Below are 27,962 nucleotides of genomic sequence, written 5' to 3'. Positions count from 1 at the left end.
ATACTGTCTCCTAGCACAGTAACAATAACTGCATGTGTACCCATACTGTCTCCTAGTGCAATAACAATAATTGCATGTGTACCCATACCGTCTCCTAGCACAGTAACAATAATTGCGTGTGTACCCATACTGTCTCCTAGCACAGTAACAATAACTGCGTGTATACCTATACCGTCTCCTAGCACAGTAACAATAACTGCGTGTTTACCCATACTGTCTCCTAGCACAGCAACAATAACTGCGTGTGTACCCATACTGTCTCCTAGCACAGTAACAATAACTGTGTGTGTACCCATACTGTCTCCTAGCACAGTAACAATAACTGCATGTTTACCCATACCGTCTCCTAGCACAGTAACAATAACTGCATGTGTACCCATACTGTCTCCTAGCACAGTAACAATAACTGTGTGTGTACCCATACTGTCTCCTAGCACAGTAACAATAACTGCGTATATACCTATACCGTCTCCTAGCACAGTAACAATAACTACATGTGTACCCATACTGTCTCCTAGCACAGTAACAATAACTGCATGTGTACCCATACCGTCTCCTAGCACAGTAACAATAACTGCATGTGTACCCATACTGTCTCCTAGCACAGTAACAATAACTGTGTGTGTACCCATACTGTCTCCTAGCACAGTAACAATAACTGTGTCAGGATACGGAGTAGCCGCGATCTCCTTGCTGCGTAGCGACTCCCCGGGAGACGTGTTAAGAGTTCTATTGGTTGTGCTTAGGTGATTAAGGGTTAATCTTTTCCTTGCTCTCAGTTCTCCATGCCATTAGCCATCACAGGTGTTGAGGGTTGTTTTCTCTGCTGCTATTTAAACCCCACCCAGGCATGGATCCTTGCCAGCCATTCACTTAGTGTTTCCTGGTCTCCTCCAGATATCCAGTCTGTGTTTATTGTATACCCGGCTTGTATTTGACTATTCCTTGTCTTCTGATATGGTACTTTATTCTGATCTCCTGGCTTAACTTCTTGCTCGTCCGACCCCGCCTTCTCTTCTATTTTTTTGCTGGGACTTGTACCCATACTGTCTCCTAGTGCAGTAACAATAACTGCGTGTGTACTCATACTGTCGCCTAGCACAGTAACAATAACTGCATGTGTACCTATACCGTCTCCTAGCACAGTAACAATAACTGCATGTGTACCCATACTGTCTCCTAGCACAGTAACAATAACTACATGTGTACCCATACTGTCTCCTAGCACAGTAACAATAACTGCATGTGTACCCATATTGTCTCCTAGCACAGCAACAATAACTGCGTGTGTACCCATACTGTCTCCTAGTGCAGTAACAATAAATGCGTGTGTACCCATACTGTCGCCTAGCACAGTAACAATAACTGCATGTGTACCCATACTATCTCCTAGTGCAGTAACAATAAATGCGTGTGTACCCATACTATCTCCTAGTGCAGTAACAATAACTGTGTGTGTACCCATACTGTCTCCTAGCACAGTAACAATAACTGCGTGTGTACCCATACTGTCTCCTAGCACAGTAACAATAACTGCGTGTGTACCCATACTGTCTCCTAGCACAGTAACAATAACTAAATATGTACCCATACTGTCTCCTAGCACAGTAACAATAACTGTGTGTGTACCCATACCGTCTCCTAGCACAGTAACAATAACTGCATGTGTACCCATACTGTCTCCTAGCACAGTAACAATAATTGCGTGTGTACCCATACTGTCTCCTAGCACAGTAACAATAACTGCATGTGTACCCATACTGTCTCCTAGCACAGTAACAATAACTGCATGTGTACCCATACTGTCTCCTAGCACAGTAACAATATCTGCGTGTGTACCCATACTGTCTCCTAGCGCAGTAACAATAACTGCATGTGTACCCATACTGTCTCCTAGCACAGTAACAATAACTGCGTGTGTACCCATACTGTCGCCTAGCACAGTAACAATAACTACATGTGTACCCATACTGTCTCCTAGCACAGCAACAATAACTGTGTGTGTACCCATACTGTCTCCTAGTGCAGTAACAATAAATGCGTGTGTACCCATACTGTCGCCTAGCACAGTAACAATAACTGCATGTGTACCCATACTATCTCCTAGTGCAGTAACAATAAATGCGTGTGTACCCATACTATCTCCTAGTGCAGTAACAATAACTGTGTGTGTACCCATACTGTCTCCTAGCACAGTAACAATAACTGCGTGTGTACCCATACTGTCTCCTAGCACAGTAACAATAACTACATGTGTACCCATACTGTCTCCTAGCACAGTAACAATAACTGCATGTGTACCCATACTGTCTCCTAGCACAATAACAATAACTGTGTGTGTACCCATACTGTCTCCTAGCACAGTAACAATAACTAAATGTGTACCCATACTGTCTCCTAGCACAGTAACAATAACTGTGTGTGTACCCATACCGTCTCCTAGCACAGTAACAATAACTGCATGTGTACCCATACTGTCTCCTAGCACAGTAACAATAACTGCGTGTGTACCCATACTGTCTCCTAGCACAGTAACAATAATTGCGTGTGTACGCATACTGTCTCCTAGCACAGTAACAATAACTGCGTGTATACCTATACCGTCTCCTAGCACAGTAACAATAACTGCGTGTGTACCTATACCGTCTCCTAGCACAGTAACAATAACTGCGTGTGTACCCATACTGTCTCCTAGCACAGTAACAATAACTGCGTGTGTACCCATACTGTCTCCTAGCACAGCAACAATAACTGCGTGTGTACCCATACTATCTCCTAGTGCAGTAACAATAACTGTGTGTGTACCCATACTGTCTCGTAGCACAGTAACAATAACTGTGTGTGTACCCATACTGTCTCCTAGTTCAGTAACAATAACTGTGTGTGTATCCATACTGTCTCCTAGTGCAGTAACAATAACTGTGTGTACCCATACTGTCTCCTAGTTCAGTAACAATAACTGTGTGTGTACCCATACTGTCTCCTAGTTCAGTAACAATAACTGCATGTGTACCCATACTGTCTCCTAGCACAGTAACAATAACTGCATGTGTACCCATACTGTCTCCTAGTTCAGTAACAATAACTGCATGTGTACCCATACTGTCTCCTAGCACAGTAACAATAACTGTGTGTGTACCCATACTGTCTCCTAGCGCATTAACAATAACTGTGTGTGTACCCATACTGTCTCCTAGTTCAGTAACAATATCTGCATGTGAACCCATACTGTCTCCTACTTTGACTCAATTGATGGATAAATGTCTGTCGACACGTCTCTTGTACTGAGTGATGAGTCCTCCCCATTCAATTTTTGGGTTATCAAATTGGACATGTGACCAGAGCTTGCCCACTATGCCTTTCGAGGTGCTGGCCTGCCATGCAGCAATTGGCTCCGCCTATCCACAGCCAATGTGGACATACTTATGTTCATTAAGATGAACCAGGTATGGATCCCTCAGGACTTGGCTGTGCCAGCTCCTGAGTGAGTGGTTAAAATGTTTCCCCTACCTCCGCCTCCATCTCATTCACTTTCTTTTTTTTATTTTTACATTTTAATTGTAGTAGATTGTGGTAAAGCTGCTTTCCAACGTAGTACTTGGTATCCCTTTTTTCTCGTTGATATCATTGGGGTACACAGTTCCTTGGGTATAAGCCCAGGTACTAGGAGGCTGACACTAGGAAATAAGAAAATGTTGGCTCCACCCAGGTGGGCTATACCCTCTCCACAGACAGGAAGTTAACCAGTTTTGGCCTAGTCCCCATGTGAGGCAGACATGTCCTGCTTGAAGGTCTTCTGCTTTTTATTATTTTACTTATTTCTCTTTTCTTTCTTTTTAGAAGGTGGTCCTCACTGTGTACTGCCACATTAGTTTTATACCAGGTGGGTGCTAGGATTCGGGCAACTAGGGTATTCCTGCCCATGCTAGTCTCTCCAATGAGGGTAAAGCTCTTATGCCCTTACTACCCCTTCCTTTTTCTCAGGTATACTTTGCACCAAGGTCCTCCCTTCCGCAGCATGCCTGAAGTAATTTAGTTCCAGCCTTCTGCGAGGAATAGGCCGCATTTAGCCCTTCCTCCCTCTAGTGAAGTGCCACTTCTCCCCCGTAGTTCAGGATTTTTCATCTGCCTCTAGGGGGAGTTTCTCTCTCTCTTCTATCAAAGTAGTAACAGACTTTTGCGAGGGTCGGAGGGGCCTTCGTTTCCTGCTCATGACAAATCCTGAGCAGACTTTTTAGGGGTTTTGAGGGGGATTTCCATTACAGCCTTGACCTGAGCACATTAGTTCTTTCAGGTGCCCACATTCTCCTGCTATGGTTGGTGTTCTGCCCTCTTGAAGGAATTCATCTAATGGATGGTGTTCCGCCCGTCTGTACTCTTAGTATAGCCCTTTCCTTGCTACAGTTGCTCCTCCTCCCTGTCTATCTCGATTCCCTTGTCCATCTTGACATACCACTTCCTGGGGGGCTCTCTCCCCTCTTAGTGGGATCAGTCCCAGGCTACCTTCCCTGGGCATGACTGTCCTTCTGCTATTGAATAGGCATTCTAACTGTTCTAAGGACGTTCCCTTTGTCCTTTGTCTCCAGTTTTACTTCTCTTCTCCTCTATACGATCTTCCTGATGGGAAACTTTACTTTCTCATTCCTTGTTGGTGAACTGTGCAGGCAAACTCTTCTCTGTATCTTCCCAGGGGTCCCATCTCTGTAATACTTTCAGCAGATGACATCGTCTGACTTCCTTCCTACCTATATTTCCAATTTTATGGTTTTAAATTGATAAGATTAAATGTTAAGTTTTAATAGTGCATCAGTGTACGGATTTATATATTGATTTCTGTTGCACAGTACACCCTGCTGGGATACTCCAGGTGGGTGTATCTAGCTCATGATGTTGGCTGTTTCATCATAGCAAAAACAACCCAATTTTTATGCTTGCTTTTAGAGGGACACACTGCTACTGGATGAGTTTCATTGCAGAGGGCCCTTTGTCACCCAAACCTGGAGACAACCCTGCCTGGACATGGACATATTGATCCACGAAGTCCACTATATTATAACAAAGCTATACAGACATTTAGATGCTTGTATTATCATAGATAAAAGTTTATTTAGAACAGTTACATGAATACAGAATATATTTTAAGAATGACAATACAGTCCAAGATCCATCATTATTCATGATATAGATACCCAACAGAGTCCTTGAGGGAGAGCACTTTGGATCTCCGAGATCTGTGGGATCACAGCACAATGGTTTTTTGATAGTGGGTTACATTGCAACATTCTCTTAGGATATGGAAAGTTCCTGTCAAGTATTTGATTACTTTGTAATGGATACATGCCAAAACATGAATATTGAAAATATGAGGTCATATATGGATATCACATGACAGACTATGCACTACACTGAAATCTACTCCATCTTGTAGCTGATATAGATTTCTGACATCATTTACATGACATAAATTATGTTAAATTTGACAAGGTCAATGACCTAACTCACACTCTCTCATTTCCCCTTTTTAAAAAATTCGGAAGGTGGCAGGAAAATGCCATTTGTGGTACAAAAAAAATAGAAATCCCCTGGATTGTGACTTTTAAAACATAAAAAACTGGTCTAGGTTATTAATTAAACCCACAGAAGAATCTGCTTTATTACTATGCAGGACTTATAGAGAGAAGTACTTGTGTATGTATTGATTGGGTTGTAAAAGAAACCTTATATTTAGCTGCAGCATCAGACTTAGGCTATTTCCTCATCTGCGCTGGAGTCTTCACTGCAGACTGAGTTGCAATGTTCGCTAAAAATTGGCAGAAGAAATAGTCATGCACAGAGGTATTTTTTCCACTGTCAATTTAAAGAGCACCTTTCATCAGATTGGGCACAGGCAGTTCTATATACTGCTGGAAAGCTGACAGTGTGCTGAATTCAGAGCACTATCGGCTTTCCCGATCTGTGCCCCGGGTAAAGCGCTATCGGTCCCGGTACCGTAGTGCTTTACAGTCAGAAGGGAGTTCCTGACACTTAGCCAGGGACGCCCTTCTGCCCAGCAGCGCCTATCGCGCTGTACTGTTGAGCGGGGAGGAACGCCCCCTCCCTCTCCTGATAATACTTGTCTATGGACGAGCTGTGTGAGCAGAGGGAGGGGGCGTTCCTCTCCGCTCAACAGTACAGCGCGATAGCGCTGCTGGGCAGAAGGACGTTCCTGAAAGAGTGTCAGAAACGCCCTTCTGACTGTAAAGCGCTACAGTACCGGGACCGATAGCGCTTTACCCGGGGCACTGATCTGGAAAGCTGACAGTGCGCTGAATTCAGCGCACTGTCAGCTTTCCAGCAGTATATAGAACTGCATGTGCCCGATCTGATGAAAGGTCCTCTTTAAGTTTAAAAAATTACGGACCCCACTATAGTCAATGGGACCACCAGGCTCCATGTGTAACCACTGTTTTGGTGTTAACCTAGCGTAAGTCTGTCTTCTCTTATCTTCTGCACTTCCTGCTCACTTCATTGCTCTCTCCTCTCCATAGACTTCTATAGATATAAGTAATCTGAGCCAAATTTTTACAGTAAAAGTCATTGTAGCAGAGTAACTAAGGGGAAGCAGGGGAAAAGCCTTCTAAGAATGTAAAGAGGCATTTGTCCGTATCCCAAGGTTTCATATAACCACCTGTGCTATTCATTTATGCAATGTTTGTTGAAATGCCAGTTTCTATATAAGTAGTCACCTTTCTCCTAATTTGAAACCAGTAGAACATCTATAGGAATCAAAGCAAAATGTTGCTAACCACAAACCATTGAAACAAAAATCACTTGCTTATTACCTTCAAGGTTAATATGAAGACAAATAGGAAGAATAAGAAAGAATATAGAAATATATATAATATTGTTTTCATGGTTTAGACTTGGTCCTCACACTTCTCCAATGTGGGTTTGATACAATTAGCATTTGGGTTCATGGCCATGCTCGGCGGTGTGATGGACAATTTTGTGGTGAGATCCTGAAAATAATAAAAATAAAACTTAAATATAGGATTATTCTATTAAACACTTTCATGGCGATATGATACATATATAGCTCTCAACTTTTTAGTTATATTACATAATAAGAAAAAGTATGAAAAAAGGTGATGATCCACAAGAAGATGGCTAGAAACTTCTAAAGTCAAGTAACAACGCAGTGGAGACATTGTATCTACTGTACAGTAATGGTAGGATACAGATTCTCATTCAAACTATCACTCTATAAGCACATGGAACAGGAGGATGTTTATGGAACATGGTTTCTAGTTTTGGAAGCAAAGAGCACATGGCTCCCAATTTTAAGGTAACAAGTTTTTTTCTTCTGGAAGTCTTATTCAGTCTTAGAATTTACAAACTGTGACTACTTTAGTAAGACACACACTTAACTAAAGAATCATAATATACATAGACATAGAAGATCTGTTAAGGCTGGATTCACAGCTGTGCTGGAGGCTTTGGTACCAGATGACAATTCTGATTCCACCCAAAATGTAGGATTCTCAAAGATCATTTTGTGAACTCACCATGATTTCCAGATGACATGTGATGTTCAGAAACACTGCAAAGGAAATGAGAGCAAACATCTAGTTATTATATGACAAATTGGATTATTGTTATCAAATCAACCAGATTGAGTATTTATTGAGTTGGATCCTCCCACCTGGACAACCCTTTTCTAGAAGAAAACTTTTTTTTCTAAACTACTTCCAATCTGTTATTACCGGTTCAAGCTGTTGGGGTCTATACATTTTCCTTGAAACTGTAGTTGGTATTATGAAATGAAAATAATACATGAAAGGGTGACTATGTAATATATGGTCATACTGAGTCTACTAGAGTGGGACCTGATAGAGGGCTTCCTATGAGGGTTTGCCTGTATGGCACATGTTTGCCATAACAAACTATATGAGTAACAGTTTTCGTTATGGGACAACCCATTTAAATGATGATCCTATAATTGAATGGAAAACTAATTCACCAATGTGTCATCAATTTACTTTCATGTTCACCTACTAATTATCTATATGTAGTCAGTCATAATAAAGCATAATTGATACCTGGGCACATGAAGGATTTTTTCGAAGAGGGTTCTGTTGTGGGGACCCCATCGCTGGGAATTCATCACAGTCAGAATAATGTCCCCTTAATGCCCCCCCCCCCCAGTATAATGCTCTTGTTTGTCACCTCAAACACAGTATATCTCCTAATAGCCCTCACACAGTATACTGTATTCCTTAGTGATTCCATACAGTATAATGTCCCCTTTGGTTCCCCACAAAATATAATATTTTCAGGTCTCACACAGTATAATGTACCCAGGTTCCACACATTATAATTGACCCCACGGCCCACACAGTATAATGCACTCCTCAGTGACACCACACAGTATATTGCCCTCATATCCCACACAGGTCCACAGATCCCACCCAGGTCCCCAGGTCCTGTACCACATATTGACATTGCCGTTTCTGCTCCTGGTGCCTGGATGCCAGAACCGTACAATCACTACTATTACAAGCACTCATTGTTTAGCAGGCCACCACTGTTCTGAAGCATCATTCATTACAATAATGGATGACCTGGATCAGCAGATTGGCAATTTTTAAGTCACTCCTTTGTGTACGCCCCTGATTGATACTGTTTGTAATCTAATCCTTAATGACTACAATGTACCGAGTAACAGTATATCAATTATAGATAGAACAATTACTAAGTTGGCATCAGAATTACAGTCATTTCAGCAGTCAAACATTCATTGTGTGGGCTATAGTGATTGATGTACATACTGAATATCATGGCCATCCAAGAGGCGTTTGTATGTGGCAATCTCCATCTCTAGGTGGGTCTTCTGGTCCATAAGTATTTTGTATTCTTGGTTCTGACGTTCTAGATCTGATCTTATTTGTCCCAACTGACACTCCACACTATTGATCATTGCTTGTATCTGGGCAAGTTGAGAGCCATAAGTTGCTTCAGTCTCTGCCAAAGTGCTTTCCAGGGCTGATGTCTAATAACGATAGTAAAGCAAGCAGGCATACAGTGTGTTACAGTTAAAAATATCATATTTCTTCTCGTCTATGGACTGAAAAAATTAACTCAAATAAAGTCTTGAACTTCTCACCATGCTCAGTTGGCTCTGCAGTTCAATCTCAAGGGTCTGCACAGTGCGTTTCAGCTCAATAACCTCAGTCTGAACAGATTGAAGTTGTTCGGAACCTGAAGCCACCTGACGGTTCAACTCTTCACTCTTCAAATATAAGAAAGATTGTAAAATCTACATGCCCTACAGAAAGAAACTATCCATGGATGGTTCAGCATGGTCACTGGATAGAAAAAACCTCACAAAAATAAAAATTTTAACTATAACTAGTAAGTTCTTTAGTTTGACAAGTATCTTGGTATTATTGGTATCCAGTGTCTGACCACACAAGGTTAGCACATGGTGCTTGACGAGATCAGTGATGCCAAGTGCATCAGCAAGAACATAAAACACTGACTGGCATGTCAATATGTAATGCAATATTTGGATACCCTCATATATTGTTGGTTCGCCAGGGTCAAGCTGATCATGGGAAGTCCCACTGTTGAGAACACCACATTGACATCCAGAGAACTACATAGCAGATCTTGTCATTTAGTTGCCATTGCTCATACTATACCTTAGGTATCATAAAAATACATTACCCTCTGCCTGAACATATTCTCTGCATCCCTCAGGTTTCTCTCCATCAGATTTTCATATTCATCTCGGATTTCGGACAAGGCTCTATTTAGGTCTATAGATGGTGCAGCATTTAATTCCACATTTATTCTTGCTCCAAGTTGAGCACGAAGACAGTTTACTTCCTGGGGTACAAAATACAGTTGCAGAATAATAATAATAATCATAATATTATTTCTTTAAGTCTATCAATATTCTATTGACTCCATTTTAATTGACACGGTACCTCTTCATGATTTCTTTTCATCTCCTGTAATTCTTCTTCTAGGTTTTGAACTTCCATCTGGAGATCACAAGTTTCTCGGTTAAGTCCTTCCAGGACTCTACGTAGAGCATTCACATCAGCTTCAGCATTATTACGCATGCTGAGTTCCATCTCATACCTGAAGAATACACAGCAGACATACTTACAGAACCAGTCTGAACTAAGCAAGGGAGAAATGTACACTGTAAAAGGTTTTAGTATGATATATTTTTAAGGGACATTCCAGGTAAGACAAATAAAATATGCTATGCCTATTGCAGAGTTCAAAGAGCTATGGTAATAGACAGGGATTTTCTCTACCATACACTAAGCATCATCTTTTTCTTTCTCCTGGAGTGTCCCTTTAATATATTGAAAGGTATAATAATTGGGGCATATACTTGTCACGGAAGTCATCAGCAGCCAATCTTGCATTGTCAATCTGCAGAATGATCCTTGCATTTTCCAAGGTGGCTCCTGCAATCTATAAAATACATTGAAAATCTTAGCTTTATAATAGTATGTTGAGAACAAGCTAAATTTATAATTGTAAATTCATCCAAATTATACTTCTAATTTATTAATTTAAGTAATACAGAAAATAATAAAACATCTGCTACTTTACCTGGTTCTGGAGTTCTGAAATCATCCTAAAGTATTGGCTTGAGTCAGGCAATGAGCTGGGGGCATTATTAGCATACCATTCACAGATCTTTCGCTCCAGTTGGGCATTCTCCTGTTCAAGAGCACTCACTTTGTCTAAGTAGGAAGACAAGCGCTCGTTCAACATCTGCATGGTTTGTTTTTCATTAATACTGAGTAGACCATCATTCTTCCAACCACCATGGCCTCCAGAGCTGCTTAAATGTGTATAATGACCATGACCTCCATAATGGCTGCTAGAGGGGTGCTTAGAAAATGAGACTGGTTTACAGCTTGATCCACTATGGTGGCTTACAGATTTGAGGTGGCTTCCATGATGGGATGTATTTGAACCTCCATGATGGTTAATATTTGAGCCTCCATGATGGCTAATATGTGAGCCTCCATGATGTGACATATGGGAACCTACATTATGGCACATATGAGAACTTCCATGATGCATTTTATGGGAGCTCCCTAGATGGGACATATGAGATGATGGAAGGTGAGATTTATGATGAGTTAAAAGAGATCCTCCCATGTGATGGGACAAATGAGAGCTTCCATGATGTGTTCCTCCTGAGTGGTGGGACAAATGAGAACTTCCATGATGATGGGATCCTCCTGAGTGGTGGGACAAATGAGAGCTTCCATGATGATGGGATACTCCTGAGCGGTGGGACATATGAGAGCTTCCATGATGGAGCAAATGGGATCCACCATGCTTGGAGAAATGGGAACCTCCAAGATGGGATGAATGTGAGCCTCCATAATGAGACATATGGGATCCTCCATGATGGGATCCTCCATGATGAGCTGTAGAAGCATGGCTGAACATTTTGGAAGAATGGCCTCCTGTTTGGCAGCTCCCCTTATGGCCTCCAAATGAAGAATAACTGTGGTTGATAGTATGCTTCATGCTGAGAAAAGAAAGGAGTGGAAAGAGAACAGTAGCACAACTTACTAGGTCCTAGGTTGCAAGTGAAGTAAGTTGCCTTCCCTGGCTTTCTATTTATATATTCATCGGGAGGCGTTGCGGAAATTTGTAAAAGTTTATGTGCTGTTTTGACATCTTATTAATGTCCAGCTTTATTGACTAATAATTCTTGGGTTGTGTTTTTTTTCATAGTGTTTATTACACAGAGTGTTAAATGAAGGTGGAGGGGTTCCTGCGTATTTGTTATGAAGCTGTACATCAGACATTTCCACACCCTTATAAATTACATAAACTGCTTGTTTATTTTAAGATGAAAGTATTGGTAAATTCTGAGCAGTGGCAACACCTGAGCACTACATTTATAGCCCATGCATTACACAACCTTTTATGAGTCAAGTAAAACAATACCGTAATGATGACACAGTTAGGTCGGAGACGCAGTGAATGATTTACATATCAATCTATTCAGTTATTTTTTGTAATAACTTTATCAGTAATTCTTGTTGCCTATCTATGCTCCGAAGCCCTGACTGCTCAAATCTGGTAATAAAACCTGTTCAGGGCTATGGGGGAGTGGGAATTGCTCGAAGGGATTTAGAAGGGTGCAAACACTAGATCCTTCTGTCATGGGTATCAAAGCCCAGCACATCAACAATTTCAATTGTAGGTTCATTACTCTCTACATCCAGAAATTCTTCCTTTAGGATCAGTAGCAATTGGTACATGTCAAGATTTCAGTGCCAGTTGTTTAGATACCTGAAAAATATACGTGCCACTATAGTCTATGAAATGCCGACTCTCCTTAAACCATCATATAGTACAGTCCTTCTGGGACATCATTGTTTGTACTGAAATAAAGCTTTGAACACTTAATGCTGGAAGTGCAATGGATATTGCATTGCCATTAAGTATGCCATTAATGCTTTTAGGCAAAAATACTTCCGTAATACAGGATGCAAATGGACACACCACAAATTTAAAGGAGTAGTCGAGTAACAAGATTTGAAAGCAATTTTGGACTGACCAATCCAAGGGTTCTCCTGTGGTCTCAGGCTCTAATAGAATAATGGTCCTGCAAAAAGCAACCCAATTTGAAGGGTACTATGGTCTTTTCCCTATGTCTTGTTTGGAGGGTGGTCTCCCACAATCATTTTATAAGTTTGGCCCAAGGAACTGCTTAAAAGAATATGGAAAACTGTCTGTGAGGTCAGGGTCTGACCATGGGACCATTGGCAACAGTCATCTAGTGTGTTTAGCACCCTAGTTTGAATGGCATGGCAGGCTTTTAACGGTTTATTAAACAAATTGAGGAAGGGAAGAGACTTTAGATTAAAAAAAAAACTAGCTAGTTCTTAAGTTTTTTTAAAAACATTTTAAAAATTTTGGTTGGATCTGGTTCTATGTGAACCAGTTTGCTCATCTCTAGCCTCAATACATCTTACTTGACTCCTTCACCTGACTAAATATGAGATATTGAACAACCTTCCTCAACCCGTAAGAGTCTGGAGAACCCACACAGGATTGTAGGTCACATAGTTACCGCTACTTTACAGAAATAGTTGTTTGGCACAGAAGTCAAAAGAAGTTGCTTGGACACATCAGGATTTGACAACAGTTGCTCGAGTACTGCAAAAATGGAAGGAAATGTGACACCAGAAATTTTTTAAACAAAGTTTAGGTTAAAGATTTTTGAGGTGTTTTTTTTATTCCATGTTATGATCTATATTTTTTTTAAAAAAATCCCCAAATTCCTGTAGTTCTGACTCTGGCCAAATAATATGCTGAGAATTCCTGTTTTCTGTAGAGTTATTTGTAGCAGTCACCTCATTTATCAACACATTAATGATCACAACTCTCATAATAGCTCCCCATAGGTGATTTAGGTGATTTCACCAATTTACTCCATCATCTGAGCAATTACCCCTGCAGGTCACAGAGCACAAATAGAAAACTCTCCCACTGAAGTCTATAGTCTCTGCTGCAGAACATTGTGTCTCCGGCCCATGATTCACCTCCACAGGACACAAACTACTTTAAACATTCTTTTAAAATATATCTATTAGAGATGAGCGAACACTAAAATGTTCGAGGTTCGAAATTCGATTCGAACAGCCGCTCAATGTTCGTGTGTTCGAACGGGTTTCGAACCCCATTATAGTCTATGGGGAACAGATACTCGTTAAGGGGGAAACCCAAATCCGTGTCTGGAGGGTCACCAAGTCCACTATGACACCCCAGGAAATGATGCCAACACCTCTGGAATGACACTGGGACAGCAGGGGAAGCATGTCTGGGGGCATCTAACACACCAAAGACCCTCTATTACCCCAACATCACAGCCTAACAACTACACACTTTACACACTCAATACCACCTCTCTGACAGTAGGAAAACACCTTGAAACATGTGTATTTGGCACTTGCAGTGAGGAGAGCTTGTCACCAGCAGTGAATTTGGCCCTTGTAGTAAGTTGAGGTTGGCACCAACATTTGTTTTGAAAATCAGGGTGGATTGAGCCTCTAACCAGCAGAGTTTGGGCAAATTCATGGTGGAGGGAGCTTCTAAACACCCCAGTTTGGGCAAATTCATGGTGGAGGGAGCCTCTAAAAACCCCAGTTTGGACCAATTCATGGTGGAGGGAGCCTCTAACCAGCCCAGTTTGGGCAAATTCATGGTGGAGGGAGCCTCTAACCAGCCCAGTTTGGACCAATTAATGGTGGAGGGAGCCTCTAACCAGCCCAGTTTGGACCAATTAATGGTGGAGGGAGCCTCTAACCAGCCCAGTTTGGACCAATTAATGGTGGAGGGAGCCTCTAACCAGCCCAGTTTGGACCAATTAATGGTGGAGGGAGCCTCTAACCACCCCAGTTTGGACCAATTCATGGTGGAGGGAGCCTCTAAACAGCCAAGTTTGGACCAATTCATGGTGGAGGGAGCCTCTAAAAACCCCAGTTTGGACCAATTCATGGTGGAGGGAGCCTCTAACCAGCCCAGTTTGGGCAAATTCATGGTGGAGGGAGCCTCTAAACAGCCCAGTTTGGGCAAATTCATGGTGGAGGGAGCCTCTAACCAGCCCAGTTTGGACCAATTAATGGTGGAGGGAGCCGCTAAACAGCCCAGTTTGGGCACATTCATGGTGGAGGGAGCCTCTAAACAGCCCAGTTTGGACCAATTCATGGTGGAGGGAGCCTCTAAAAAACCCAGTTTGGACCAATTCATGGTGGAGGGAGCCTCTAAACAGCCCAGTTTGGGCAAATTCATGGTGGAGGGAGCCTCTAAACAGCCCAGTTTGGGCAAATTCATGGTGGAGGGAGCCTCTAACCAGCCCAGTTTGGACCAATTAATGGTGGAGGGAGCCTCTAAACAGCCAAGTTTTGGGAAATTCATGGTGGAGGGAGCCTCTAACCAGCCCAGTTTGGACCAATTCATGGTGGAGGGAGCCTCTAACCAGCCCAGTTTGGACCAATTAATGGTGGAGGGAGCCTCTAAACAGCCAAGTTTGGACCAATTCATGGTGGAGGGAGCCTCTAAAAACCCCAGTTTGGACCAATTCATGGTGGAGGGAGCCTCTAACCAGCCCAGTTTGGGCAAATTCATGGTGGAGGGAGCCTCTAAACAGCCCAGTTTGGGCAAATTCATGGTGGAGGGAGCCTCTAACCAGCCCAGTTTGGACCAATTAATGGTGGAGGGAGCCGCTAAACAGCCCAGTTTGGACCAATTCATGGTGGAGGGAGCCTCTAAAAACCCCAGTTTGGACCAATTCATGGTGGAGGGAGCCTCTAAAAAACCCAGTTTGGACCAATTCATGGTGGAGGGAGCCTCTAACCAGCCCAGTTTGGACCAATTAATGGTGGAGGGAGCCTCTAACCATCCCAGTTTGGACCAATTAATGGTGGAGGGAGCCTCTAACCACCCCAGTTTGGACCAATTCATGGTGGAGGGAGCCTCTAAACAGCCAAGTTTGGACCAATTCATGGTGGAGGGAGCCTCTAAAAACCCCAGTTTGGACCAATTCATGGTGGAGGGAGCCTCTAACCAGCCCAGTTTGGGCAAATTCATGGTGGAGGGAGCCTCTAAACAGCCCAGTTTGGGCAAATTCATGGTGGAGGGAGCCTCTAACCAGCCCAGTTTGGACCAATTAATGGTGGAGGGAGCCGCTAAACAGCCCAGTTTGGGCAAATTCATGGTGGAGGGAGCCTCTAAACAGCCCAGTTTGGACCAATTCATGGTGGAGGGAGCCTCTAAAAAACCCAGTTTGGACCAATTCATGGTGGAGGGAGCCTCTAAACAGCCCAGTTTGGGCAAATTCATGGTGGAGGGAGCCTCTAACCAGCCCAGTTTGGACCAATTAATGGTGGAGGGAGCCTCTAAACAGCCAAGTTTTGGGAAATTCATGGTGGAGGGAGCCTCTAACCAGCCCAGTTTGGACCAATTAATGGTGGAGGGAGCCTCTAAACAGCCCAGTTTGGACCAATTCATGGTGGAGGGAGCCTCTAAACAGCCCAGTTTGGGCAAATTCATGGTGGAGGGAGCCTCTAAAAAACCCAGTTTGGACCAATTCATGGTGGAGGGAGCCTCTAACCAGCCCAGTTTGGGCAAATTCATGGTGGAGGGAGCCTCTAAACAGCCCAGTTTGGGCAAATTCATGGTGGAGGGAGCCTCTAACCAGCCCAGTTTGGACCAATTAATGGTGGAGGGAGCCGCTAAACAGCCCAGTTTGGGCAAATTCATGGTGGAGGGAGCCTCTAAACAGCCCAGTTTGGACCAATTCATGGTGGAGGGAGCCTCTAAAAAACCCAGTTTGGACCAATTCATGGTGGAGGGAGCCTCTAAACAGCCCAGTTTGGGCAAATTCATGGTGGAGGGAGCCTCTAACCAGCAGAGTTGTGGGAAAGCAGGGTGGAGGGAGCCTCTAACCAGCAGAGTTGGTGGAAATCAGGGTGGAGGGAGCCTCTAACCAGCAGAGTTGGGGGAAATCATGTTGGAGGGAGCCTAGTATTAGCAGAATTGTGCAACGCTTATGGTGGATGAGTATGAGGATGCGGAGGAATTGGAGAGGTTGAGTACAGACATGGAGTTTCATGTTGGGGTGCTTTACACAGGTGGGCACAAAAATGAAGGCTCTATCCACTGGTGGTTCATTTTTATCAAAGTGAGCCGGTCGGCACTCTCAGCTGACAGACGGGTGCGCTTGTCAGTGATGATGCCACCGGCTGCACTGAACACCCTCTCAGATAGGACGCTGGCGGCAGGACAGGACAGCACCTCCAAGGCATATAGGGCAAGTTCAAGCCACAGGTCCAACTTCGACACCCAATACGTGTAGGGCGCAGAGGGGTCGGAGAGGACAGGGCTGTGGTCGGAAAGGTATTCCCGCAACATGCGCCTATACTTCTCACGCCTGGTGACACTAGGACCCTCCGTGGCGGCACTTTGGCGAGGGGGTGCCATCAAGGTGTCCCAGACCTTAGACAGTGTGCCCCTCGTTTGTGTGGACCGGTGAGAACTTGGTTGCCTACTGGAGGAACTGCCCTCCCTGCCGCCAACGTCACATGCTGGAAACATCTCCATCATATTCTGCACCAATTGCCTGTGGCAAGCATTGATGCGATTGGCCCTCCCCTCTACCGGAATAAAAGACGAGATGTTGTTTTTATACCGGGGGTCAAGGATAGCAAAGATCCAGTACTGGTTGTCCTCCATGATTTTGACAATACGCTTGTCGGTTGTAAAGCACCCCAACATGAACTCAGCCATGTCTGCCACAGTGTTAGTTGGCATGACTCCTCTGGCCCCACCGGAAAGTTCAATCTCCATTTCCTCCTCATCCTCCATGTCTACCCATCCGCGCTGCAACAATGGGACGATTCGAAGTTGCCCGGAAGCCTCCTGTATCACCATCACATCATCGGACAACTCTTCTTCCTCCTCCTCCTCCTCCTCCATTAAACGCGATGAAGCGGACAGATGTGTGGACCTACTCTCCAGCTGTGACGGATCGGATGCTATCCCTGACTCCTCTGTGTGATCTGAGTTATCCCTGATGTCAATCAGGGATTCTCTCAGAACACACAAGAGCGGGATTGTAAGGCTCACCATCGCATCCTCAGAGCTCACCCTCCTTGTGGACTCCTCAAACACCCGTAGGATGTCACAAAGGTCTCTCATCCATGGCCACTCATGGATGTGAAACTGAGGCAGCTGACTTTGTGGCACCCTAGGGTTTTGTAGCTGGTATTCCATCAAAGGTCTCTGCTGCTCAACCACTCTATTCAACATCTGAAACGTTGAGTTCCAGCGTGTGGGGACGTCGCACAAAAGCCGGTGTTGTGGCACATGCAGGCGTTGCTGGAGAGATTTTAAGCTAGCAGCGGCTACTGTCGACTTGCGAAAGTGGGCGCACATGCGCCGCACTTTCACCAGTAGCTCTGGAACATTGGGGTAGCTCTTTAGGAAACGTTGCACCACTAGGTTGAAGACGTGGGCCAGGCATGGAACATGTTGGAGTCCGGCAAGCTCCAGAGCTGCTACCAGGTTCCGGCCGTTATCACAAACGACCATGCCTGGGCCCAGGTGCAGCGGCTCAAACCATATTGCCGTCTCATCGAGGAGGGCATCCCTCACCTCGGAGGCAGTGTGCTGTCTGTCCCCCAAGCTGATCAGCTTCAGCACAGCCTGCTGACGTCTACCAACGCCAGTGCTGCAACGTTTCCAACTCGTAGCTGGGGTCAATCTAACAGCGGAGGAGGAGGCGGTGGCGGAGGAGGAGGCGGTGGCGGAGGAGGAGGCGGTAGAGGAGGAGGAGGAGGGGGGTGTTCTTCTCGTGTCCCTGCCAGGAATGTTAGGCGGGGAGACGAGGTACACCGGGCCAGTTTGGGAAGCAGTCCCAGCCTCAACTACATTCACCCAGTGTGCCGTCAGTGAAATGTAGCGTCCCTGTCCGCATGCACTTGTCCACGCGTCGGTGGTCAAGTGGACCTTTGTGCAAAGCGCGGAACTAAGGGCCCGCCTGATGTTGAGTGACACGTGCTGGTGCAAGGCGGGGACGGCACACCGGGAGAAGTAGTGACGGCTAGGGACGGCATAGCGAGGTGCCGCAGTTGCCATCAGGTCCAGGAAGGCGGGAGTTTCAACAAGCCGGAACGCCAACATCTCCTGGGCCAGCAGTTTAGCGATGTTGGCGTTCAAGGCTTGCGCGTGTGGGTGGTTAGCAGTGTATTTCTGCCGCCGCTCCAATGTCTGAGAGATGGTGGGTTGTTGTAAAGAAACGCCTGATGGTGCCTTTGATGGTGCAGGAGAAGGAGATAAGACAGGACCAGGGGAGGATGAGGTAGAAGTCAACAAAGTGGCGGAGGCAGATGAAGTGGTGTCCTGGCTCGTCCTCTGGAGTGCATCGCCAGCACAGTCAGCAGTGGCAGTGGCAGAGGCAGAGGCAGTGGCAGAGGCAGTGGCAGTGGCGTGAACGGCAGGCGGCCTTTGTCCTGCCGTTGCTGCCTGCCACTGATTCCAGTGCTTGGATTCCAAATGACGGCGCATTGAAGTGGTGGACAGGTTGCTCTTCTCAGAGCCCCTAATCAATTTCGAGAGGCAAATTGTGCAGACAACACTATATCTGTCCTCGGCGCATTCCTTGAAAAAACTCCACACCTTCGAGAAACGTGCCCTCGAGGTGGGAGTTTTTCGGGGCTGGGTACGAACTGGAACATCTTGGGAGATTCCGGGTGTGGCCTGGCTTCGCCTAAGCTGCTGACCTCTGCCTCTGCCTCTAGCTACCCTTTTTGGTGCTGCACCTGCCTCAACATCCACACTACTTTCCCCGCTTGACATCCCCCCTGTCCAGGTCGGGTCAGTGTCCTCATCATCCACCACTTCCTCTTCCAACTCCTGTCTCATCTCCTCCTCCCGCACAATGCGCCGGTCAACTGGATGCCCTGACGGCAACTGCGTCACATCATCGTCGATGAGGGTGGGTTGCTGGTCATCCACCACCAAATCGAACGGAGATGGAGGAGACTCTAGTGTTTGAGCATCTGGACACAGATGCTCCTCTGTTAGGTTCGTGGAATCGTGACGTGGAGAGGCAGGTTGAGGGACAATGAAAGGAGCGGAGAACAGCTCTGGGGAGCAGGGACAGTTTGGGTTATTGTTCTGTAAAGCTTCGGAATTTTGGGAGGAAGGAAGACAAGACTGTTGGGTAATAGGAGGAGAGGAGGCAGAGTCTGACTGGCTGCTGGACAATGTGCTGTAAGCGTTCTCTGACAGCCATTGCAAGACCTGTTCCTGGTTCTCGGGCCTACTAAGGTTTGTACCCTGCAGTTTAGTTAATGTGGCAAGCAACCCTGGCACTGTGGAGTGGCGCAATGCTTGCTGCCCCACAGGAGTAGGCACGGGACGCCCTGTGGCTTCACTGCTACCTTGCTCCCCAGAACCATTCCCCCGACCTCGCCCACGGCCTAGTCCACTTCCCTTTCCGGGAGCCTTGCGCATTTTGAATTCCTAGTTAGAAATTGGCACTGTATACCAGTAGTAAAAATTGTGGGTGCACGTAACCCCAATATATTCTTTGAATTCCCAGTCAGACACTGGCACTATATGGCAGTAGCAAGAAATGAGGGTATTTGTATTCCCAATATATTCTTTGAATTCCCAGTCAGACAATGGCACTGTATACCAGTAGTAAAAATTGTGGGTGCACGTAACCCCAATATATTCTTTGAATTACCAGTCAGAAACTGGCACTATATGGCAGTAGCAAGAAATGAGGGTATTTATAACCCCAATATATTCTTTGAATTCCCAGTCAGACAATGGCACTGTATACCAGTAGTAAAAATTGTGGGTGCACGTAACCCCAATATATTCTTTGAATTCCCAGTCAGACACTGGCACTATATGGCAGTAGCAAGAAATGAGGGTATTTGTATTCCCAATATACTCTTTGAATTCCCAGTCAGACAATGGCACTGTATACCAGTAGTAAAAATTGTGGGTGCACGTAACCCCAATATATTCTTTGAATTAGCAGTCAGAAACTGGCACTATATGGCAGTAGCAAGAAATGAGGGTATTTGTATTCCCAATATATTCTTTGAATTCCCAGTCAGACAATGGCACTGTATACCAGTAGTAAAAATTGTGGGTGCACGTAACCCCAATATATTCTTTGAATTACCAGTCAGAAACTGGCACTATATGGCAGTAGCAAGAAATGAGGGTATTTGTATTCCCAATATATTCTTTGAATTCCCAGTCAGACAATGGCACTGTATACCAGTAGTAAAAATTGTGGGTGCACGTAACCCCAATATATTCTTTGAATTACCAGTCAGAAACTGGCACTATATGGCAGTAGCAAGAAATGAGGGTATTTATAACCCCAATATATTCTTTGAATTCCCAGTCAGACAATGGCACTGTATACCAGTAGTAAAAATTGTGGGTGCACGTAACCCCAATATATTCTTTGAATTACCAGTCAGAAACTGGCACTATATGGCAGTAGCAAGAAATGAGGGTATTTGTATTCCCAATATATTCTTTGAATTCCCAGTCAGACACTGGCACTATATGGCAGTAGCAAGAAATGAGGGTATTTGTATTCCCAATATATTCTTTGAATTCCCAGTCAGACAATGGCACTGTATACCAGTAGTAAAAATTGTGGGTGCACGTAACCCCAATATATTCTTTGAATTACCAGTCAGAAACTGGCACTATATGGCAGTAGCAAGAAATGAGGGTATTTATTACCCCAATATATTCTTTGAATTCCCAGTCAGACAATGGCACTGTATACCAGTAGTAAAAATTGTGGGTGCACGTAACCCCAATATATTCTTTGAATTCCCAGTCAGACACTGGCACTATATGGCAGTAGCAAGAAATGAGGGTATTTGTATTCCCAATATATTCTTTGAATTCCCAGTCAGACAATGGCACTGTATACCAGTAGTAAAAATTGTGGGTGCACGTAACCCCAATATATTCTTTGAATTCCCAGTCAGACACTGGCACTATATGGCAGTAGCAAGAAATGAGGGTATTTGTATTCCCAATATATTCTTTGAATTCCCAGTCAGACAATGGCACTGTATACCAGTAGTAAAAATTGTGGGTGCACGTAACCCCAATATATTCTTTGAATTACCAGTCAGACACTGGCACTATATGGCAGTAGCAAGAAATGAGGGTATTTGTATTCCCAATATATTCTTTGAATTCCCAGTCAGACAATGGCACTGTATACCAGTAGTAAAAATTGTGGGTGCACGTAACCCCAATATATTCTTTGAATTCCCAGTCAGACACTGGCACTATATGGCAGTAGCAAGAAATGAGGGTATTTGTATTCCCAATATATTCTTTGAATTCCCAGTCAGACAATGGCACTGTATACCAGTAGTAAAAATTGTGGGTGCACGTAACCCCAATATATTCTTTGAATTACCAGTCAGAAACTGGCACTATATGGCAGTAGCAAGAAATGAGGGTATTTATAACCCCAATATATTCTTTGAATTCCCAGTCAGACAATGGCACTGTATACCAGTAGTAAAAATTGTGGGTGCACGTAACCCCAATATATTCTTTGAATTCCCAGTCAGACACTGGCACTATATGGCAGTAGCAAGAAATGAGGGTATTTGTATTCCCAATATACTCTTTGAATTCCCAGTCAGACAATGGCACTGTATACCAGTAGTAAAAATTGTGGGTGCACGTAACCCCAATATATTCTTTGAATTACCAGTCAGAAACTGGCACTATATGGCAGTAGCAAGAAATGAGGGTATTTGTATTCCCAATATATTCTTTGAATTCCCAGTCAGACAATGGCACTGTATACCAGTAGTAAAAATTGTGGGTGCACGTAACCCCAATATATTCTTTGAATTCCCAGTCAGACACTGGCACTATATGGCAGTAGCAAGAAATGAGGGTATTTGTATTCCCAATATATTCTTTGAATTCCCAGTCAGACAATGGCACTGTATACCAGTAGTAAAAATTGTGGGTGCACGTAACCCCAATATATTCTTTGAATTACCAGTCAGAAACTGGCACTATATGGCAGTAGCAAGAAATGAGGGTATTTATAACCCCAATATATTCTTTGAATTCCCAGTCAGACAATGGCACTGTATACCAGTAGTAAAAATTGTGGGTGCACGTAACCCCAATATATTCTTTGAATTCCCAGTCAGACACTGGCACTATATGGCAGTAGCAAGAAATGAGGGTATTTGTATTCCCAATATACTCTTTGAATTCCCAGTCAGACAATGGCACTGTATACCAGTAGTAAAAATTGTGGGTGCACGTAACCCCAATATATTCTTTGAATTACCAGTCAGAAACTGGCACTATATGGCAGTAGCAAGAAATGAGGGTATTTGTATTCCCAATATATTCTTTGAATTCCCAGTCAGACAATGGCACTGTATACCAGTAGTAAAAATTGTGGGTGCACGTAACCCCAATATATTCTTTGAATTACCAGTCAGAAACTGGCACTATATGGCAGTAGCAAGAAATGAGGGTATTTGTATTCCCAATATATTCTTTGAATTCCCAGTCAGACAATGGCACTGTATACCAGTAGTAAAAATTGTGAGTGCACGTAACCCCAATATATTCTTTGAATTACCAGTCAGAAACTGGCACTATATGGCAGTAGCAAGAAATGAGGGTATTTATAACCCCAATATATTCTTTGAATTCCCAGTCAGACAATGGCACTGTATACCAGTAGTAAAAATTGTGGGTACACGTAACCCCAATATATTCTTTGAATTACCAGTCAGAAACTGGCACTATATGGCAGTAGCAAGAAATGAGGGTATTTGTATTCCCAATATATTCTTTGAATTCCCAGTCAGACACTGGCACTATATGGCAGTAGCAAGAAATGAGGGTATTTGTATTCCCAATATATTCTTTGAATTCCCAGTCAGACAATGGCACTGTATACCAGTAGTAAAAATTGTGGGTGCACGTAACCCCAATATATTCTTTGAATTCCCAGTCAGACACTGGCACTATATGGCAGTAGCAAGAAATGAGGGTATTTGTATTCCCAATATATTCTTTGAATTCCCAGTCAGACAATGGCACTGTATACCAGTAGTAAAAATTGTGGGTGCACGTAACCCCAATATATTCTTTGAATTCCCAGTCAGACACTGACACTATATGGCAGTAGCAAGAAATGAGGGTATTTGTATTCCCAATATATTCTTTGAATTCCCAGTCAGACAATGGCACTGTATACCAGTAGTAAAAATTGTGGGTGTATATAGCCCCAATTCTATTGCTAGGGGACTTGCAGGGTATTTCTGGGGTGAAGGTGGGGGGGCACACCGTTGGAACGGGTATCGGGGTATATATCGGGTATACGGGAATACACTGACAGTGTATTCCATTCAGGATCCTGGGAAAGCTGGGTTGCGGCGATTGAGCCCGTCAGTGCCACGTTACACTGACAAGCTTCTCCCTGGAATTTAGCTCTTACAAGAGCTGTTGGTTGTCTTCTCCTTCCTATCCTAGCCTGTCCCTGCCTACCCAGAATCTAAGCCCTAGCTAGCTGGACGGAAACCTCCGTCCTCGGTGAATTGCAAGCTCAGAATGACGCGAACCTGGGCGGCGCTGTTCTTTTAAATTAGAGGTCACATGTTTTCGGCAGCCAATGGGTTTTGCCTACTTTTCTCAACGTCACCGGTGTCGTAGTTCCTGTCCCACCTACCCTGCGCTGTTATTGGAGCAAAAAAGGCGCCAGGGAAGGTGGGAGGGGAATCGAGTAATGGCGCACTTTACCACGCGGTGTTCGATTCGATTCGAACATGCCGAACAGCCTAATATCCGATCGAACATGAGTTCGATAGAACACTGTTCGCTCATCTCTAATATCTATATTATAAAAATGAATTTCTGTCTGTCTGTCTGTCCGTCTGTCTGTCTGTCTGTACTCTAATGCGAACCAAATGACTGGACCGATCTTCACCAAATTTGGTACAGAGATACTTCAGATATCAGGGAAGGTTTAAGACGAGACTCCAACTCGCTCGGACATACCGTTGCTGAGATACAGCATTCCAAACACAGTGCCCCCCCCCCTTAGCCAATACAAACCTGCAAGTCTTTCACTCATATTCCAACTGCAATACACACGGTCACTCCACATGCACAATACAACACTGATATCCAAACTGAGATACACGCATCAGAGGATTAGATACACAGATCAGCACACAGTATCACACGCCAGAGGATTAGATACACGCGTCTGCACACAGTCCCACACACCAGAGGATTAAATACGCATTTCTACACACAGTTCCACACACTGAAGGATTTGATACGTGCATCTGCACACGGTTTCACATGCCGAAGGATTAGATACAGGCGTCTACACACATTTCCACACTCCAGAGGATTAGATACGTGCGTCTGCACACATTTGTACACGCCATAGGATTAGATACACGCGTCTGCACAGAGTACCACATGCCATAGGATTAGATACACGCATCTACACATAGTTCCACATGCCAAAGGATTAGATACGCGCCTCTTCACACAATACCACACAGGGGAGGATTAGATACGTGTGTGTGCACACAGTACCACACTTTGGAGGATTAGATACATGCCTCTGCACACAGTACCACAAGCCAGAGAATTAGATACGCGTCTCAGCACACAGTATCACACGGGGGAGGATTAGATATGCACGTCTGCACACAGTACCACACGGGGGAGGATTAGATACGCGCGTCTACACACAGTACCACATGCCATAGGATTAGATATGCGCATCTGCACACAGTACCACATGCCGGGGGATTGGATACACGCGTCTACACACAGTTCCACACGCCGTAGGATTAGATACGCGCCTCTTCACACAATACCACACAGGGGAGGATTAGATACACGTGTCTTCACACAGTTGTACACGCCATAGGATTAGATACACGCGTCTACACACAGTACCACATGCCATAGGATTAGATACGCGCATCTACACACAGTACCACATGCCGTAGAATTAGATACACGCGTCTACACACAGTTCCACACTCCAGAAGATTAGATACGTGCGTCTGCACACAGTTGTACACGCCATAGGATTAGATACGCGCATCTACACACAGTACCACATGCCGAAGGATTAGATACAGGCGTCTACACACAGTTCCACACTCCAGAGGATTAGATACACAGATCAGCACACAGTATCACACGCCAGAGGATTAGATACACGGGTCTCCACACAGTCCCACACACCAGAGGATTAAATACGCATTTCTGCACACAGTTCCACACACTGAGGGATTTGATACATGCATCTGCACACGGTTCCACATGCCGAAGGATTAGATACAGGCGTCTACACACAGTTCCACACTCCAGAGGATTAGATACGTGCGTCTGCACACATTTGTACACGCCATAGGATTAGATACACACGTCTGCACAGAGTACCACATGCCGTAGGATTAGATACACGCGTCTACACACAGTTCCACATTCCAGAGGATTAGATACGCGCGTCTGCACACAGTTGTACATGCCATAGGATTAGATACACGCGTCTGCACACAGTACCACATGCAGTAGGATTAGATACGCGCGTCTACACATAGTTCCACATGCCAAAGGATTAGATACGTGCCTCTTCACACAATACCACACAGGGGAGGATTAGATACGTGTGTGTGCACACAGTACCACACTTTGGAGGATTAGATACATGCCTCTGCACACAGTACCACAAGCCAGAGAATTAGATACGCGTCTCAGCACACAGTATCACACGGGGGAGGATTAGATATGCGTGTTTGCACACAGTACCACACGGGGGAGGATTAGCTATGCGCGTCTACACACAGTACCACATGCCATAGGATTAGATATGCGCATCTGCACACAGTACCACATGCCGGGGGATTGGATACACGCGTCTACACACAGTTCCACACGCCATAGGTTTAGATATGCGCCTCTTCACACAATACCACACAGGGGAGGATTAGATACATGTGTCTTCACACAGTTGTACACGCCATAGGATTAGATACACGCGTCTGCACACAGTACCAAATTCCGTAGGATTAGATACGCACGTCTGCACACAGTACCACATGCCGTAGGATTAGATACCCACGTCTACACACAGTTCCACATGCCATAGGATTAGATACGCACCTCTTCACACAATACCACACAGGGGAGGATTAGATACGTGCATCTGCACACAGTACCACACGCCAGAGTATTAGATACGCGCATCTGCACACAGTACCGCAAGCCAGAGTCATTAGATATGTCTGCACACAGTTTCACTTACTGGAGGATTAGATACGCGCCTCTTCACACAATACCACACGGGGAGGATTAGATATGTGCATCTGCACAAAGTACCACACCAACAAGGATTGGATACTTGCATCTAAACACAGTACTACACGGGGAAGGATTAGATACAGCTTTACTCCAGGTATCCATAACAACTGATCACAGGTTTTTCACTGACATCCAAAATGAGATACACATAATCACATGACGCTTATGGACATACACACAAACAACATACAAAATACATCAGTGAAAAACTGGACAATTCTTATGGGGCCACTACACAAACATAAAATGTAATATACCGTGAGAAGCCGGGTGCTCCCTCTAGTCTATATTATAAAAATGAATTTCTGTCTGTCTGTCCGTCTGTCTGTCTGTTCTCTAATGCGAACCAAACGACTGGACCGATCTTCCCCAAATTTGGTACAGAGATACTTCTGGTATCCGGGAAGGTTTAAGATGAGACTCCAACTAGCTCGGACGTACCGTTGCTGAGATACAGCATTCCAAACACAATGCCCCTCCCTTAGCCAATACAAACCTGCAAGTCTTTCACTCATATTCCAACTGCAATACACACGGTCACTCCACATACACAACCCAACACTGATATCCAAACTGAGATACACGCATCAGAGGATTAGATACACAGATCAGCACACAGTATCACACACCAGAGGATTAGATACACGCGTCTGCACACAGTCCCACAAACCAGAGGATTAAATACGCGCTTCTGCATACAGTTCCACATGCCGAAGGATTAGATACACGCGTCTGCACAAAGTACCACATGCTAAAGGATTGGATACACGCATCTGCACAGAGTTCCACACACCAGAGCATAAGATATGCACATCTTCACACAGTACCACATGCCGTAGGATTAGATACGTGCATCTACACACAGTTCCACATGCTGTAGGATTAGATACGCGCCTCTTCACACAATACCACACAGGGGAGGATTAGATACGTGTGTCTGCGCACAGTACCACACTTTGGAGGATTAGATACATTCCTCTGCACACAGTACC

At 44.5% G+C, this 27,962-nt stretch overlaps 1 protein-coding gene across 1 annotated transcript; it reads right to left on the bottom strand.

The window, feature by feature from the left end:
- Positions 1-6,899: 6,899 nt before the first annotated feature.
- LOC142209366 (keratin, type I cytoskeletal 42-like) lies at positions 6,900-10,849 on the bottom strand. The gene is made up of 8 exons (XM_075278338.1): positions 10,612-10,849; positions 10,388-10,470; positions 9,969-10,125; positions 9,706-9,867; positions 9,143-9,268; positions 8,808-9,028; positions 7,545-7,579; positions 6,900-6,998 (listed from the first exon to the last, which is right to left on the bottom strand). Exons 1-8 carry the CDS (start codon positions 10,780-10,782, stop codon positions 6,940-6,942), a joined length of 1,014 nt encoding a protein of 337 aa, XP_075134439.1. The 5' UTR covers positions 10,783-10,849; the 3' UTR covers positions 6,900-6,939.
- Between the last annotated feature and the right edge of the window lie 17,113 nt (positions 10,850-27,962).

Source organism: Leptodactylus fuscus, chromosome 6, assembly GCF_031893055.1.
Source record: "Leptodactylus fuscus isolate aLepFus1 chromosome 6, aLepFus1.hap2, whole genome shotgun sequence".
Lineage (NCBI taxonomy): Eukaryota > Metazoa > Chordata > Amphibia > Anura > Leptodactylidae > Leptodactylus > Leptodactylus fuscus.
The sequence above is the reverse complement of the archived record's forward strand: the minus strand, read 5'-3'. Positions and strand labels throughout refer to the sequence as shown.

Coding starts and splice junctions, on each gene's coding strand:
- LOC142209366 (XM_075278338.1), bottom strand. CDS start 10,782: ATGCAGATGTTGAACGAGCGCTTGTCTTCCTACTTAGACAAAGTGAGT. Junction 10,471..10,611: donor TTTCAGAACTCCAGAACCAG/GTAAAGTAGCAG, acceptor TGTATTTTATAG/ATTGCAGGAGCCACCTTGGA. Junction 9,269..9,705: donor AGAATATGTTCAGGCAGAGG/GTAATGTATTTT, acceptor TTATATTTGAAG/AGTGAAGAGTTGAACCGTCA.